At 42.9% G+C, this 18,325-nt stretch overlaps 1 protein-coding gene across 11 annotated transcripts in view; it reads right to left on the bottom strand.

The window, feature by feature from the left end:
• Positions 1,283-18,325, bottom strand: part of DYRK1A (dual specificity tyrosine phosphorylation regulated kinase 1A) — a 151,441-nt gene continuing 134,398 nt past the window's right edge. For 6 of the 11 annotated variants that reach the window (XM_005670334.3, XM_003132770.5, XM_013982584.2 and 3 more), the window contains exons 9-12: positions 16,001-16,141; positions 10,028-10,334; positions 9,416-9,540; positions 1,284-4,547 (exon numbers count right to left, since the gene is read on the bottom strand). In XM_005670334.3, the coding sequence (XP_005670391.1) occupies positions 3,924-4,547; positions 9,416-9,540; positions 10,028-10,334; positions 16,001-16,141 (1,197 nt within the window). In that variant the 3' untranslated portion in view covers positions 1,284-3,923. Of the gene's footprint in view, positions 4,548-9,415; positions 9,541-10,027; positions 10,335-16,000; positions 16,142-18,325 lie in introns of all 11 variants that reach the window. The other 5 variants (XM_005670335.2, XM_013982585.2, XM_021070972.1 and 2 more) reach the window with 2 other exon arrangements.

Below are 18,325 nucleotides of genomic sequence, written 5' to 3'. Positions count from 1 at the left end.
TCATGAGGGATGATCAAGATAAACTGTTTTCTTGGGGTTTCTCCCCTTGTTCTTTGTACTAAAGATTTCTTGATGGATGTCTTCACCCAGGAATCAAGTCTAGGGAAGGAGATCCATGGGTAAGAAAGTGAGAACTACTCCCTTCCTGACACCAAAGGCTTCCCAACGAGGATTCGAGGCACTCTGAGTACAGCCTCAGTATACCAAAGTCAGGTTTCCTCCCAACCTTCATCTTAAGATTTCAACCCTTTTTCACATATGGCACGAGGACCAAGTTCCGTATCTGGAGTGCGCTGTCTGATCTAACACGTTTTTTGGTCACCACTGAAAAATGGATGTTAAACTGAGTCCTGAACGTGCATCCTGAGAGATAACAAAGTACAGGCAGGCCAAAAGGAAGCTGGGGAAGTGACCCAGAAGGAATTTAGCACTTACTACCTCATCGCTGCATGTATTTCCTTATCATAAGACTTAGAAGAATGCATTCAACAACAGAGGAGGTGGAAAAGAGGGGGCGGTGACAAACGCAACAGTTACCTTGTGAGCCTTCCAGAATGACTGCAGCCTTAATTTTTCACATGTCCTCCTAATACTACTACACAGAAATAAGCCTAGATTTTCTGGAGTCTGATGTTATACAGAAAATGAAATGTGCCCAGTACCCTAAGGAAAACACTAAAGGAAGTTCTTTCAAACGTGTGGTAAGTGTAACTTTATGGGATCACAGTTGACTTCCACAGTTAAGTTTTTTGCCCTCTGAAAGCCGCTTTCATATATACTTATGCGGGTTCAGTCCAAAAAAGAGGAGGCTTTAGGTCAGGATTAACTCACTATGGCAGGAATTCTAGACTCTGGACAGGAAAAGTCCTTCATGGGCCCCCAAACCACAATCTGGGGAAGAGGAACAATACTTGTATTTCTTCTGGCTTCCAAGCAGGTCAAAACCTAGAGAAAATCACTTAAATCTCACATCCGTCCTAAACACTACAAACTATTCGCACTCTGAATCAGAAAAGGTGAATATACTAACCATTCAGTTAAAAAAGCAATTTTTAAAAATCAAAATCATCTGTCAAACCTCCAATTTTTACTTTCCAAGGTTTTTGAATGTCTATGTCAAAGTGACCCCTAGTTTGCTTTTTACACACTTGGCTCAGCTTACACGGAGCCTACCTACCAGACCAACACCTGGACCAGCTAAATTGCATAGGAAGATTTTTTTTTAACTATGTTTACATTTTTCTTAAATTAACTTTAAAAAAGCATAGTAAAGAGTCTGAGGACAAATTATTCAACTGTTTATCATACATAAGACCGCATGACTATAATACAAAGGGGAGTCTTTTTCATTTAACGTTACAATATACACAGCAAGTCCGGACCAGATCTTACAATCTGCACACAGGTATTTAACCTTTTCCATGCTGTTTATGTTTACAATGCACAGAAGTCCTGTAACCAAACCGTGTAGTAAAGCACACAAAACTGGACTGTAACATAACACAGTATGCAGAAGCATTGGATTTTATGATTTCCTTTATGTAAATAGCGGTTTAAAAACTGCTTTCGTTTTTGGTGCTTGCTGAGATGTGGCAACCAGCACAGAAAAAAATGGCCTGACCCCTGTATCTTCACCTCATGTTCCTAATGGCAGCAACTACTGAATTCCTCCTGATATTGCTGGGCTCAGGACGGTCTCCTTTTGCTCACTGTAAACCTTTATGAACTAGGAAGTTCAAAATCATCCACAGGCCTGACATTTGGTTACAAAATAAACATGCATTTCCTGATTAACAACAAAAAACTTTGTGGTTTATAAAAACGGATATTCCCGAGTTTCCATTCACATTCACAGAGTGTTAAGCCTTTCTTTTGTCACTGTTGACGTATAAAAACCTGCTTTTGTTCGGAAAAAGTTGACCTAGTCAGCCCCAGGGGACTGACCAATAAAAAGTAATGTGGTGTTCTGCGGAGTTTCTTTTGAACAGGGTTATTGGCAGAGGTAGATTACTGCTTCTTTTCTAGGCTTCTTTGATCCTGGACAGGTAAATTCCTTATCTTCATTCTCCCAATTCAACCGCTCAAATGTATAACACCGTAAAATTGGTCAATTTAAAAATGGGAACACAAATTTAGCAACTGCCAGACTGTGTTACATTAAGGCAGCATAATCTCAAAACTAGGCACCTGTTAGACACCAGCCTGTTCGCTTCAGGTCATGCGTGAGAGTTCTGCTTCACTCGTGCTCGTATTTTGGACCTGGTGGTGCAATCAAGGTCTTGCTTTCAAGTCTACAAGTAGGTTAATCAGGAATACAAGAATCAACTGCTGGTTCCATAGCTTCTGGATCCAGTGTCCCTTTACCTTCAGAAGCCTGAACACATTTAGAATGTAACAGATGTTGTCATCTTGAATTAGATGTCAATCTATTATGTTCAGTACACAGATTTGCTGTAAATGTATTGGCTATGGATTCAACAACAGTTCCAGTTTTGTTTAAGCAATAGTACAGCCATAATTTTCAACTGACATTTAAAAATGGTCTAGTTACACCTTGTGTCAAAGTGCAGAACTGCTACATTATTGGTTACAGACATCTATGTGCTATAAAAACAGCTTTGGTACAATAAATTATCAAAAAAGAAAATAAATTTTTGTAAAATTCACAGCATAATTGTGAGGCAAAAAAGCAGTCACATAAAATTCTGCATTTTTTAAAAATGTTCAGGATGAACAGAAGACATCTTTGTGCAGAAGAAATGGTGGAGATACCACGTGCCGAGAAAAAGCAAAAGAAAAAGTAAAAAGCAGGAAGGGACACAGCTGTAGCTATTTCCATCAAAGCAAACCACTACTTCTGTGACCTTCAACCAATAAGGAAGTCAACTTTATGACACACGCAAAGTGACCTTGCAATACCTTACAATTAGTGGGTCACAAAAGTCTATTTTAAAAGAAAGGCCTCTTGAATTACCCATTCTCTGTGTTTTCAGCATTAAGGACTGTCTGCAAAAGCGTGTCCAAAAGTGATTGCATCTGAAATGGTAGGCTCTTCTAATTTCGAGTCCAAATCCATAAGGCCAAAGGTTATCCCAAAGACCACCACTCAGACCTCCCCAGGACTGGCCATGACTGACCCGTTGATTGCTTCTCAGTGCACCTTGGTTAGGAGACCAGTCACGTTCCATCACTATCTCACTGTGGCCTCGACAACGGGAGACCCACAGGATCCCAGGTAATTGCTGCTTTGCTCCTCAGTAGGTTCAGACAGGAGAGTTCTGATCCCGCCACGTAGCATGCTTACTGTGCCTTACAAACTCCAATACAGCCGTCCCTTCCATACAGCTGAAGGTGATGTCGGTGTGAGCGGGAGGTCCCTCTTCCTTACAGTACTGCATTTCCGCACCCAAGTGTGTTCAGAGGACTCAAAAACCAAACTTCCCACCCCCCACCCAAAACAAAACCAAACCAAACAAAAACGGGGGGGAAAAAGGAAAAACAAAAAGGGGAAAGAAACACCCTCATGGGGCCCTTTATGCGAATTATGTGCAGTGCCTTTTATTTTAAAACTAGTTGGCAAATGATCAAGACCAACATCTGAACAATAACGTCTGTGGAATAGAAAGACAAAAAACCCCACTATGACTGGGATGTGGCAAGTTAAAATGGGGGAGGCAAAAAGAGGACACCTCTGAGCTATCCATGAAGATGGGTTTGGACATGGCTCTTTTAAAAACTTCATTGTCCCTTTGCAATCTTTTCAAGTTAAAAAAAAAAAAAAAAAAAAAAAGTCAGCTTTGCCCTCTTGTAGCGGTTCAGTGTGTTAATCTCCTTCTGATTCAAGCAGCTTTGCACTTTGTTTTTTGGAAAAAAACACCACTTCTATAAAAACACACAAGAAACAAACTCAAGTTTCAATTTAGTCACGAGCTAGCTACAGGACTCTGTTGCACACAAACTCCTGTCATGGGGGACTCTTCTCTATCGGCCCCTTGCCTCATTGTCAGATGTCCTTCAGTCATGTAATGTGCAGGACCTGTATTAGCAGAAAATTGGTATGTCGGATGTCCAGCTATGCCAGTCTCTTGGCGGGGATTGGAGTAGACGGTTAAGTTAACGTCCATAGCTCCATTCTGTCCAAAGTCCAAGGTATTAGCAGCCACTGGGCGATTCTGGTAGGCCTGGTTGCCTTGATTACCAGTAGAGGAGGAAGATGTCGAGGAGGAAGTAGTTGAGGAGGACAGGGATGTCATGGAGTGGTGACTATGGCCAACCTCCATAGAATCCTGGGTAGAGGAGCTATTTGTTGGAGAATTGTAGACCCTTGGCCTGGTCCGGTTACCCAAGGCTTGTTGTCCATGGTGGTGGTGGTGGTGGTGGTGGTGGTGGTGGTGGTGATGGGAACTGTTTCCGTGGTGATGATGCAATGCATTCTGTTGAGGGGCTACATGAAAGGTTGTTTCTTGAACGGGATGAGTTTCAACAGTGACTTGTGTAGGAGCATCAGTGCCTGACCAAGCAATGGGAGCAGGAAATTGCTGACGCACCTGTAAGAACAGATTTTAAAACAAGGTATTCAGAGTGCCGTTTCCAAGCTTTACTTTCCAGTTAACAGCTATGATGCCAGCATTTGCACTGATCAGAAAGAGGGTTTTGAAGTTTTAAGGTGTTAGATAGTTCTATAACATAAACTTCCAAATATGTTCAAGAGTGAAAACGATTTTACCATGAAAGCTGCAACTTTTAGCAAGTTATACCCATGAACAGGCGCATATATTTTACTGGCCACTTTCTTTCCTCGGAAGCATTATTTATACCAGGTTTCAGCAAATTTTTTCTGGAAAGAGCCAGACTGTAAGTATCTGACAGGTCCAAAGGGAACTCTTTACTCTCCCCCTCGAGCCCGTTCTCTCTCCATCCTTCCTATTTTAAGAGAAGCACCACTACCCCTCTAGCTGTTCAACCACTCCTCCATCCAAACAATCACAAGTACTACTAAAACAGAACTCAAATCCGGCCTCTTTTCTCTATCTCCACCACCATAACTCTATCCTAGGCCACCATCATCTCTTGCCTAGACTAATTCCACAGCCTCCTACTCAACTCCCATCTTTCCCCTTCCCCAAGCCATTCTCCAAAGAGCAGCAAGAACAGTCTTTTTAAAACACAAATCCAGGAGTTCCCGCTGTGGTGCAGTGGGTTAAGAATCCATAAACAATCCGCTCAGTCCAGCCACCTGAGTCCCCACTACACCGGGTCTTCCTTCTTCTGCTCTACCTTGACCAGGTCAACATCTTTCAAATGCCTCCGAGCAGCTGCACTTACTGTTCCCTTCTGCTTAGAAGGCTCGATTTCTAATTTCTGTGTGGATGCCTACTTCTTATCATTTCAGTTCCAAAGTCTTCCCACACCAGTCTAGCTAAGATGGTCCCAACTCCTGTGGCAGAGGCTACTAGTTGTCCTCAAAAACCATATTCTTCTTCCTGACCACATGACTGCATTACGCTCACTCCCCAGCCCCCCCTGCACTTAGACACAGCCGTGTTACTATTTTAGTCAACTGAATATGAATGCAAGTTGCTATGTTACAGCCACCTCAGGCCCACAAACACCTCCCAAGTCCTTCTGCCTGCTGGACACAGCCGATAACCAGGCCCATAGGAATGGCGCAAGACGGTGGGAACCCGAGCCGCGGGAGAGAGCCACTGAACCTCAGTGCCCACTCCAGACTACCGTGTAAAAATGAAACTTCACATCCTCTAAGTTACCACATTTTGGAACCCTGTCTGTTATCAGTTGGGCCTGCTTGAATTAATACATTCTCACCCAACAAACAGCAATTCTAGAGTACATCCTGACTTCCCAGGTAATAGTACTTGGAATTTCTAGTCATTTAGTTCATTTTGTTTATTTACTGTGTCATTGTAAGCTCTAGGAAGGCAATACTCGTGTCTTTATCACCAGTGGCTAGCAAAGACCATTAAGTATTTACTCAATGAAGGTGGTCTCAAAATCTAATACAAGAAATTTTCTTTTTTTGTGCTTTTTAGGACTGCACCCATATGGCATATGGAAGTTCCCAGGCTAGGGGTCAAATCGGAGCTGTAGCCACTGGCCTAGGCCACAGCCACAGAAACTGGGGATCCAAGCCGCATTTGTGACCTACACCACAGCTCACGGCAACACCAGATCCTTAACCCACTGAGTGAGGCCAGGGATCAAACCCTCATCCTCATGGATACTAGTCAGGCTCGTTCCCTGAGTCACAACAGGAAACCCCGAATTCAAGAAATATTATTGAAAATAATCCAGTAGAAAAATAGAAAGTTCTCAGAAAATACCATTGGCTCTTAAAACTATGAACCTACTCAAATTCATGCATAGGAAGAAATAAGAACAATATAACCATTCTCTGTCCAACACCAGTTGTCATTTCAGACTAGCCGCACTGACTGCTTCTCCAAACTCAGCTGGCTGCAGCTAAATTGGTAAAACTATATGGAGGGCAATTTGGCAACAGTTATCAAAATGACAAACCACATTACTCTTTGATCCAACAGTCTTATGTCCAGGAATTTATATCACAGATAAACTGCATGAGTGTGGAGGATTTATATTTAGAGTTGTTTATTAAAGCATTATTTGTAGTAGTAAAAAAAGATTAAAAATAAGCTAAAAGGGGACTGCATTAATAGGGAAAACTACTGAAATGACTCACGGAATATCTGAACAACAGAATGCTGTGTGACTACTAAAAACCAAACGAAAAGAAGGAAAATGCTCTTTATGTAATGATAGGGAAAGAGCTCCATAATATATGTTTAAAAGTATATGTAAACCTGTTAAAATAAAAAAACAGGATACGAAATACTGTGCCTGTACAAAGGTTAGGTGAAGAACACAGAATTGCATTTGCATGCATATGTATAAACTCTCAAACACCAGTAACATTAATTTAGAATTCGGTGGCTAGAGGACATGGAAGGAGGATTTTTTTCATTGAATCCTCTTTTACATTTATCTTGAAACCACGTGAACATCTCAATTATTCAAAAATTAAGTAAGAAAGGATGTGAGGCAAATGAGGAGCAATAATGACTTCTGCTGACTACAGGCCGGAGGTGTACACACGTCTTAGGTCCTTGCTGGTTTGTGTCCCTCCTGGTACCCAGCCGTATCCTGGCAGCACTGACTCTACCTGGAGGAGAAGGGAAGGAAAAGAAGAAAGGAGCTCCTTCTGAAGAGGTAGGGAAAGCCCCTGGCAGTGATCTCTAAGACCCGAAGGATACACAGTAACAGTTACCAAAGCAGGGAGGGAAGGAAAGAGTGTTCGAGGCCGAGCAGAGCCGGTGTGAGAAAGGCCAAAGGGAGGAGGACGCTCCTGCCGAAAAAAGAAAAAAACGCCACTGAGACCAGAGTGCCTGCAGATGAGGGATGACCTGAGTAGGGCCAGATCACAGAAATCACTTTTTTTTAAACACGAAAGACAAAAGCATTGAAAGCAGGGGACAGAGCCGGATCAGACTGCTGTAGTGAACACTCACCTGGCTGCAGAGAAGAGAAAAGGTGGACTGGTGAATGAAACCGAACACTTCAAGTCAAGTGAGGACACCCTTTACAGTAAGATAGGCTGAAGTCAGAATCCATACTGTTTACCACTCGATTCAGTGTGGGTGGGTAGGCAGGAGGAGTCAAGGATTAACTCCCCAAGCACCCGGTACAAGACTTGAGCAAAGGGGTGAATTCAGGGCCATTTACACCAAGAACAGAAAAAAGCAGAGGAGCTGTGCTGGAGGAGGAAATGGTGGTTTACAGGACACGAATTTGTTGTGCCATGCTGTGTAGACTTTCAAAGTGATATTTCTAGTAAATGATTAGAAATAAAGAGGTGGGGCTCAGGAGTGACGTCTAGGCCAGAAATAAAGATGCAAAGTGACTTACATCAGGATGGTAGCTAATCGCTGGTAAGAGCAGGGGAGGTCACCAGGAAGTGTCTAAGGTGAGAGAGAGGGCACACAACACCTACGGTTACACGACGGCCGAAGAAGAGAATCCAAAATGGAGACAGTGAAGGAAGGGCCGCGGGCCAGGATTAGGGCCCTTCTGGCAAGAAAGGCACAGAAGAGGGCTTCAAGGGGCAGGGAGAAGCCAGCGCTGTCAATGTGAGCGAGGCACAAAGAGGGTGACTCCGCAGGAGCCGTTTCCCGATCAGGAGGCAGCCCCCTGGAGGAAGCTGCAGAGTCGTAAAGGGGAGGAAACAGGGCCCAGGGGCAGCAGAGACGTGGGGGGAGAAGGCCCCGGGCCAACGGGAGAGGCCCAGGGTTGACCAGGTGCCGACGGGGAGAGAGCCAGCAGAGGCGGCCAAGCGGCAGCGGAGCAGAGGACAGAGCAGGCAGGAGAGGGGAAGGCCGAGGCGGGCTGGCCGCGCCGGAAGCTGCCGCGTCTGTGACCAGGGCCGGAGACCAGCAGCCGCCGCGCCGAGGCTGGACGAGGCCTCTGGTGACACGCTCCTCTCTGAACGCGGTTCCTTACACGGCGGCGAGTGAGTGAGTGAGGAGGGAGAAGGGAAGACCAAAGGTTTCTAAGAGGAAGACAAGACTGTGAGACAGCTACTAAAGAGAATGCAAGTGGGACGAGGCGACCGGGAAACGGGGGCGCCTGCTCTGCCGGGGCCGGGGCCGGGGCATGACCGGAGGGACAACGGTGCCCACGGGCGTGCTCTCCTCCACGGCGCGCAGCAGGCCTGGACCCGAGAGAGGGCGTGCTCCTCATCCTCTTCCATTTGCCTTCACTCATCAAGTGTATTCTGGCCTCTTGTCCTGAGACACCTTAACAGAGTACTCAGGAGCACTGACTTACTATTTTACAAAAAGGCTCTAAGGACATTTTTACTACTCCATCTGCTTCACTTCTTACAAAATGTACCTACTCAGACCCTCTTAAAGGGTTTAGAAAACAAACAAAAAACCTTCAAAACAAAGCAACATGAAGGTGAAAATCCAACCGCGAACGGACTATGAATCTACAACTATCAATACTAAAAGATCACGGGAGGCTGGAGGGTGCAGCAATTAAGATCATGAGCCTCAGAAAGTTATTCTAACCTATCAAGTCTCAGGGCCCACTGTAAAATGAAAATCCAAACGGCGCAGGGCTCAAGTGGCTGCCACAGTAGATGAGCCAGAACGCAGGAAGAAAACGCCTGGAGGGACAGCTGGCACGCACTCAGGAGGTGCTAGCTATTTCTAAACAAGAAGGGAGGAGATTATTAGGATGTGCTGCTCTAGCCGTAAGGAAGTTAGAATACCTTCCCAATGAGGGAGCTATGAACCTTTAAATGACGTAACTGTCCCAGAGATACCTGGCATCCGACACTGCTACCCCCGGCACGGCAGAGGGTGGTACGACAGCTCACCTGGGGACTGTGTGTCTCACAGTCCATGGCCTGGACGGCGGCCGTGAAGTGCCCACCGCTGTGCCGATGCTGGTGCGTTGGGTCCGACCTGGCTCGCCCACTGTTGCTCGTCCCCGACGATCCACCTTGAGCATCAGGACACAATACAACTTGTGAGTTTTAAGTAAATTTTTTTCAAGTATATATCATAAAAGTGTAACATTAAAACTAAGTGTATCACCAAAAAAAATCTCTATCAACCTGAAAGCACACCCAAAAGGCGTTCATTTCTCTACGTTCTTTCACAGCCAACTGCTGGACTAAAACATGACCAAGTTTCACTAAGTCAAGGGAAAACGCAAGCACGTGGACCAAGTATTTCCATGTTAAAAACAATGAAAAACTGTTAATTGCTTAATAAAGAGTTTGTCTCCAAGCAGAATGTATTACACGCATAATTAAGTACTGGAGCTTTGGGGGAGGTGAACTTATTTTTACTAGCCACCAAGAATACATTTAGGAAAAATAATTCCTCCTCACCCATTAACGGACTTTAAAAGCACTTGAAAATAACCCCCTCACTGTCAAGAAAAGAAACATTTCAAAGTCAGATGTAACATCGGAAGAGCAGACCTGAGCTGGACGACGTGCTGGACGTGGTACCCGAGGACTGGGACTGCTCCATGGCGGGACTCGTGGAAACACTGTTGCTTGTGTTTGTACCTTCGTCAGCTGTCTTCTTGAAAAAACTGTGCTGCAGGGCATAGTAAGGTTGAATTCGAGTTTTGGGGTCATAGTCAAGCATCCTTAAGATGAGGTCTTTGAACTTCAAGTAGTCAGCCACCGTGTGACCCGATTCCCCAGCACGACGCCCACCAGGCCCTCCTGTTTCTACTCCGAGGATGTTATGAAGCTTACGGGTTGCTGGTGGTTTATACTCCTAGAGGGAAGGAAAATAAAAGGGCTTTGTCTAAATTTCATGGAATATGTAAAAGCCTACGTAACGTCAGACATGCTTACTCATATGGTATGTTGAGGCTTTTATTAAGAAGAATGCTTCACCATTAGATCCCCTGTATTTCACACATCACTATACCAAACACGCCATAGTTAGGAAAAATTCAAAATAATGTTAAGAGCAAAGATGACGATAAACATCCTGGAGCCCAGGGATCCGCAAACTACAGCTTGGCCCAGAGCCCGTTTTTAAACAGCCCAGCTATGAATGCCTTTTATGTTTTTAAGAACTATCAAGACAAACATAAGAATTCACATCAGAAACCCACAGAGTCTAAAGCTTTATGACATGGTCCTTTAGAGAGGATGTGTGCCAGCCTTTGCTCATCGCAGTGGTCGTGAACCTCTTTTCTGCCCAATGCACCTGTGCACTTAGGTGAGCCTGCTCAGTAACAGTGGCTCATTAAAGCTGTGGAGAATCACGCCTAATAGCGAATCACTTACCTGCTCATATTCAGATAAAGAAACCAAACACAAATTATTTATGCCTCCCTTTAGAAAATATGTTTAATAATAAATTGCCTTAACATGAGCTGAGATTTTTCTGGAAACTCACGTTTGGTTTTGGTGGGGTTTTTTTTGTGGGGGGGAGCGGTGCTGTGCTTGTGGTATACAGAAATTCCCAGATGAAGGACTGAACCCAAGCCACAGCAGGGACCTGAGCCACAGCAGTGACAACACTAAGTCCTTAACCCACTAGACCACCAGGGAACCACTGGAAACTCATTTTTAAACAGATGACAGTATAGCCTTTAAAATCCCTATAAATACTGAATTTTTTCAGAACAGTATCAGTGGATTTTTTGCTTCTAGGTACGGTGTCGAAATCTTCGTGAGGCCACTGCTCTTACTCTAAAATCAAGAACAAGCCAGGAAGACAAACCACAAAAAGCACTGCTTTTAAAAAAAAGCCATTGGAGAGCTGAGGAATAAAGAAACTGGAATTAACGTAATAGCAAAAAATGAAAAGCCTTTTCTAGGAGAGAAGAGACTTATGGTGGGAGAAGCAGCAAATACCATAGATCTGATTAAGGAGTCCAGCCCAACTCCAAACCAACTTCTAACAGCTCTATGTGGTGGCCAGGCCGAAGGATGGGACAGGCAACGATCCAAGAAGGATCCCCCAGCGCTCTGCAAAGCTGAGGCCAGAGCAGCGGGGTGGACACGGACCACCCTGAGGCACCAAGTTAGGAGTGGGCTGCTGGCTGGGCAATGACGTATAAAAGATCTCTCGAGTCTTCACAAACACTGCTTAAAACCTATGAAGATAGTGGAGAATAAAATCTAAATCAAGCAAACAAACCAAACAAAGCCCAGATTCAGCTAAACTACCCACAAAACTGACTCAGGCTCATCACACTAGTGGCCTGACGGAGTAAGGGGCATGCCTCTTTCTAAAGGGAGAGAAGATTTACTTCCACCTCAACTGTTCTTAAATACGACAAGTCCAGCATACATTAAAAACATTACAGGAGTTCCCGTCTTGGTGCAGCAGAAACGAATCCGACTAGGAACCATGACACGGGCTTGATCCCTGGCCTCGCTCAGTGGGTTAAGGATCTGGTGTTGCCATGAGCTGTGGTTTTGAACGCAGACACAGCTCAGATCTGATGTTGCTGTGGCTGTGGTGGAGGCTGGCAGCTGTAGCTCCGATTCATCCCCTAGCCTGGGAACCTCCACATGCTGCATGTGTGGCCCTAAAAAGGCAAAAAAAAAAAAAAAAAAAAATTTAATGACACAAGAAACAAAATGGGTTCATAATCAAGCGGGGGGGGGACTCATATAAATGACCCAAAAGTTGAAAGAGGCATTTAAAAATAACTATGATTAAAAAAAGAATGTTAGTTCAAAAGGTATGTGGATAGACTGGGGGGGGGATTAAAATTATGTTTTAAAAAAGACAAACAATGAAGTGTCAGAAATGAAGACTCCATTTAATGATTTTAACAGGAGACTAGGCTCAGCAGAAGAAAAGCAATCAGTGAACTAGAAGACAGAGCAAATAAATTATCCAAACTATCACACAAAAAAGAAAACAAAATGAGTAAACCGAACATACTCTGAGATAATATTAAGCACTATAACATACATTTAATGATAACTAGTAGAAGAGCAAGTGAAGCAGAACAAATATTTGAAAAGATAATGTCTGAGGATTTTCAAAAACTGATCAACTCACAGATCTAACAAACTCAGCAAACTCCATGGAAACTAAATACAAACATAATCATACATAAGGACCTAATAGTCAAACTGCTGAAAAATTCAAACAAAACAAAAAACAAAACCAAAAATCTACATAAAAATCAGCCAGGGGAAGAGAGAGAAATATTTAATAAAGGGAACAGTACAAGGGAATATTACCCAGCCATAAAAAAGAACAAAAATAATACCATTTGTAGCAAAATGGATACAACTAGAGATTCTCATACTAAGTGAAGTCAGAAAGACAAGTACCATATATCACTTAAATGTGGAATCTAAAATATGAAACAAATAAACCTACTAAAAAACAGAAAAAGACTCACAGACATAGAGAACAGACTTGTGGTTGCCAAGGGGGAGGGCCGAGGGAGGGGGATGGGCTGAGAGTCTGGGGCTAATAGATGCAAACTATTGCATTTAGAATGGATAGACAATAAGATCTTACTGTATGTATAGCACAGGGAACTATATCCAATCTCCTGGGACAGATCATGATGGAAAATAATCTACTAAAAAAAGGATACATATATATGTATATGTACATATATACATATATGACATACATATATATATATACCATATATCACTTGTATATATGTATGACTGAGTCACTTTGCTGTACAGTAGAAACTGGCACAACATTGTAAGTCAACTGTACTTTAATTTTTAAAAAATGAGCAAAAGAGGTGAGGGAGATTAAGAGGTACAAACTTCCAGATATGGAATAAAGGAATCACAGGGATGAAATGCAGAGCATCGGGAATATAGTCAATAATAATAAAATATCTTTGTATGGTGACAGAGGTAACCAGAAAAGTATGTATACAATAGGTATGGATATCATTACTAGAAAGCCAAAAGGGTCCTTGAAACATGAAATGATGAATTAAAAGTAAAATCACTAAGGAAATAAACTGCACAATTATACCCAAGGACAGCACATGCACATTTATTTATAGCTATGGTTAAAATAACTAGTGCATCCTTCATAATGCAATTAATCATTTGGTTACAGATTTGATTTTTTATTGCTGTTGAAAATTTCAGTTTAAAGAGAAATCATTATTTTATACTTTTTTTCCCCCACGTGCGCCCACTGAATGTGAAAGTTCCTGGGCCAGGGATCAAACCCAGGCCACAGAAGCAACTCAAGCCACCACAGTGACAACACAGGATCCTTAATCCATTGTGCCACAAGTGACCTCCTAATTATTTCATACTTTTAAAAATTAAGTTTCTTCAGTCAGTTGCTGACTGCAGCTAAGGAAACTCTCATAAAATCTACAATTAATACATATTAAATGTAGGTTAAGGTACTTTCAATTTTAAGGGAAAAAATTTATCTACTCTTTTCTGAAATGTCCCCCCCAAAACAATTTAAAATAACAAATATTGGAGCTGCCATTGTGGCTCAGCGGTAACAAACCCAACCATTATCCACGAGCATTCACGTTCGGTCCCTGGCCTTGCTCAGTGGGTTAAGTATCCGGTGTTGCCATGAGCTATGGTGTAGAGGCTGCAGACGTGGCTCGGATCCCACATTGCTGTGGCTGTAGTGAAGAGCGGCCATCGTAGCTCCAATTCAACTCCTAGCCTGGACCTCCATATGGCACAGGTGCAGCCTTAAAAAGCAAACAAAAATAAAATGAACAAAATGATTACAAATAAAATAAAATATTTATTATAAAATAAATGATAATTATTATCAGTATTGGAGAAATGACAGCTTATAGTATTGTAGTGACTTAACTGGTTTTATAAGATAGAGATTAGGGAAATGGAATGAGATGTTTCATTTAGAAAAATTAAAAATATAGAAGGACAAAAAAGTAACAAAACTTCAGGAGTTTCCGTTGTGGCTGAGTGGTAATGAACCCAACTAGTAACCATTGAGGATGCAGTTTCAATCCCTGGCCTCGGGTAGGTTAAGGATCCCACATTGCTGTGGCTATGGTGTAAGCCGGCAGCTGTAGTTCTGATTCGACCCCAGCCCGGGAACTTCCATATGCCGCACATGTGGCTCTAAAAAGAAAAAAAAGAGAGAGAGAGAGAGCAACAAAACCTCAAATTGGAGAAAGAAGTAGTAGCCGGTATCACAGAGAGAGAGAGAGAGAAACGTAAAGGGGGCTTCGCATCCTCAATGCTAATTGAAATCAACTGGTAGGAGGCTACCTTGAATGTTGATGAAGCCAAGGACTCCCAGGCTGTGTTTTGGTTCAATGAGAAAAGGGGCCGTGATTGATAAGCTATGTGGACAAATGCAAAAGGACTCAGGATGTCAGCTTGGTACTTTCCATTCCTTCTCCATGGAAAGTAGGCATAATTTAGCTGTCAGATACTGCACTGCCTGGAACTTCAGAGAATAAAGCAAAATGCAGCAAGCCACAAATCAGTTATGGAAGCTACAATTACATATATATTTTAAAAAATATATTCAAAAACAAACTATTTGATATGAAAAGTTAAAGACTCCATAGACGAAGGTCAATTACAGAAGACAAGCAGCACCTTCAGTTCACTGGAAATGACACCCGGTGGCAATATCACTAAAATGCAAGGGCAAATAAAAATGGTGGCAAAATAAAATCTCTTAAGTGTTAAAAATGCAAAACTACAGTCGCAAGGTGGATGGTATATAAATGACATATTTATGGACTATATTCATCTATAACAGAAAAATCTAATTACAAACTATGATTATTCTCAGATACATAAAACAAAGAGGTGTAAGTCAAGATGCAAAACTGTCATCATCCACGCCATTAAAGTGACAAAGCTTATGTATCTGAAAGAAGTTCTCAGATTAAAAAAAAAATTCCTAAAAGATTATCGTTTTAAAAACCTCACTTTCAAAGATTTTAGAGATGTGAAATTCCTGTTATCCAAGCTAGGAATCTGAAATCAAAGAACCACCTAGTAGGTTCATATTCTTGTCACAAACTGCCTAAGTCAAAAATCCTTTACTCTCATCTTAAAAAAAAAAAAAAAAAAAAAAAGCCATTTACTGCAATTATGAATTTTGATGTTCACAGCTGCAGAACTGTTATACCTGTGACTTCACTATATACCCAAACTATGAGAAACAAAAGTCACTGATTCTACTGTTGACACAGGACATGGTGATTTGATCAGCTGCCACGAAAGGCAGACAAAATGAAGCTTCAAAGAAAATTCTGAGTATTATAAGCAAACGCTGGTCCATACACACAGTTCAGGTCAAACTATAATCAACTTGTGAAGAAAATATGTACCTAAGTTATCAATGGAACTACTGTTAATAACTGATACCAGTAACACTGATTTCAAGTAAATAACAAAATATGCTATAAAGACAGCTCAATGAAAGAAATGTGACTGCTCAAAAAAATATTCCCTTATTTTTACCCGTTTTCCATCTTTGGTCTTCTTTAAGTTCCAAGTGCCATCTGGCAACTTCTCAAAGAACTTTCTTGCTTTTGGTGCTTGGTCAAGAATATGAGCAGGTGGAATACCCAGAACTTCCACAATTTTATTCATCTGATCTACCTGTATTAAAATAAAAATAAAAAAACCTGTAATTTCTACTGTAGTCCATCCTACTTCTGCTCATCAATTCATTCATTCACAAATAATAAATAATAAATAACTTAAGCATCTCCTGTGTCAGGCACTCCTCTGGGCATTAAGCATATAATAATGAACAAAAGAGATAAAGTCCCGGCCTTCCCGAAACCCAACATTCCACAGAGGGGCGGGCAGACAATTAAGTAAACACATACATCTGTGGGATGGCAAGTGGTCATGGATCCAATGGAGAATAAGGAATGACTGGAGGGAGTTTTTAAACTTTTAAGTTTTGGGAGAGTTTTAGTTAAATAACCCCACACAAAAGGTTTACTAAAGTGTGGACCTAATAAAAGTATTTTTTTAAGTGCAGATTCATTCAACAGATCAAGTGTCTATTATATGATAGAAACCATGCCCACTATAACTCAGCAGTAAACAAAAGAGACAAAAATCCCTGCCCCAAAGTTTCTATCATAGAGGAAGAGATCGCCAAGGAACAAATAAATACATAGTAAAATTTATTAGATCTGTCTAAGAACCATGAAGAAAATTAAAAGGGGATGAGGAGTCAGAAGGAACTGCAACTTAAAATAGGGTGCCAGGAGTTCCCATTGTGGCTCAGTGGTTAACAAATCTGACTAGGGACCATAAGGTTGCAGGTTCGATCCCTGGCCTTGCTCAGTGGGTTAAGGACCCTGCGTTGCCTTGAGCTGTGGTGTAGGTTGCAGATGCAGCTCGGATCCCACGTTGCTGTGGCTCTGGCGTAGGCCGGTGGCTACAGCTCCAATTCGCCCCCTAGCCTGGGAACCTCTATATGCTGCGGGAGCAGCCCTAGAAACAGCAAAAAAAAAAAAAAAGGGTGCCAGGAAAGGCTTCACCGAGAAGGTGACAGCAAAGCAAAACCTAAAGGCAGTGAGGGCAGGCCCGGGAGAGCGCCAAGGCAATGTGGCTGGGCCAGAGAGAGCTGGGGAGGCGGCAGGGCAGGTGGGAGAGAGAACAGGCGGGGCGGGGCGCTTTCCGAGCTACTCAAAGGACTGTGACTTCCACCATGAGTGGGGTGGAAGTCACTGAAGCTTCAGATGCCCATGAAAAGGTGACAAGAGGGTAATATTCTTTATGACTAAAAGAAAAACAGGGAGCTCCTGCTATGCTCAGTGGTAACGAATCCGACTAGTATCCACGAGGACGCGGATTGGATCCCTGGCCTCGATCAGTGGGTTAAGGATCTGGCACTGCTGTGAGCTGTGGTGTAGGTTGCAGATGCGGCTTGGATCCTGCATAGCTGTGGCTGTGGTGTAGGCTTACAACTACAGTTCCGATTCAAGCCCTAACCTGGGAAGTTCTATATGCTGAGGGTGCGGCCCTAAAATGACCAAAAACAACAACAAATTTTTTACACTATGGTAGTTACTCGAAAAGAGCAGCTCACTAGCTACAGTGAATTGAATTAAAGGCAAGAGGAAGGGACAGGTTTCTGACACTAGCTATTAAAGAGCTGTATAACCCAGTACAATTTATTACATTTTGTTAGTCTTTTTTTTCCCTCTCTTTTAAGGGCCTCACCTGTGGTATACGGAAGTTCCTGGACTAGGGGTCAAATCAGAGCTGCAGCTGCCAGCCTACGCCAGAGCCACATGGGATCTGAGCCACGCCCGTGACCTATGCTACAGCTCATGGCAAAGCTGGACCCTTAACCCACTGAGCCAGGCCAGGGATCCAACCTGCACCCTCAGGGACACTATGTTGGGTTCTCAACCCCCTGAGCCACAGGGGGAATCCCATCTTTCTTTTCTCATGTATAAATGAATGGACTGATCTGCAATGGTTAACTTCTCTTAAAGAAACAAAAAACAGAAGTTCCCAATGTGGCATAACAGGATCGGCAGTGTCTCTGCAGTGCCAGGATGCAGGTTCGATTCTCGGCCCAGTACAGTGGGTTAAAGGACCCAGCATTGCTGCCGCTGTAGTGTTGGTCACAACTGTGACTAGGATCTGGCTCCTGGCCCAGGAACTCCATGTTCCCTGGGGTGGCCAAAAAAGAAAGAAAGAAACAAAAAACAACAGAACCCCACAAGCAAATAGTTTTAAAACCAATGAACGCCCAATTCCTCTGACTGTAAGGGAGCTTGGGCTTTCTCCCTCTTGCCCTCCTCCCCTTGCCAG

This window comes from Sus scrofa, chromosome 13 (genome assembly GCF_000003025.6).
Source record: "Sus scrofa isolate TJ Tabasco breed Duroc chromosome 13, Sscrofa11.1, whole genome shotgun sequence".
Lineage (NCBI taxonomy): Eukaryota > Metazoa > Chordata > Mammalia > Artiodactyla > Suidae > Sus > Sus scrofa.
The sequence above is the reverse complement of the archived record's forward strand: the minus strand, read 5'-3'. Positions and strand labels throughout refer to the sequence as shown.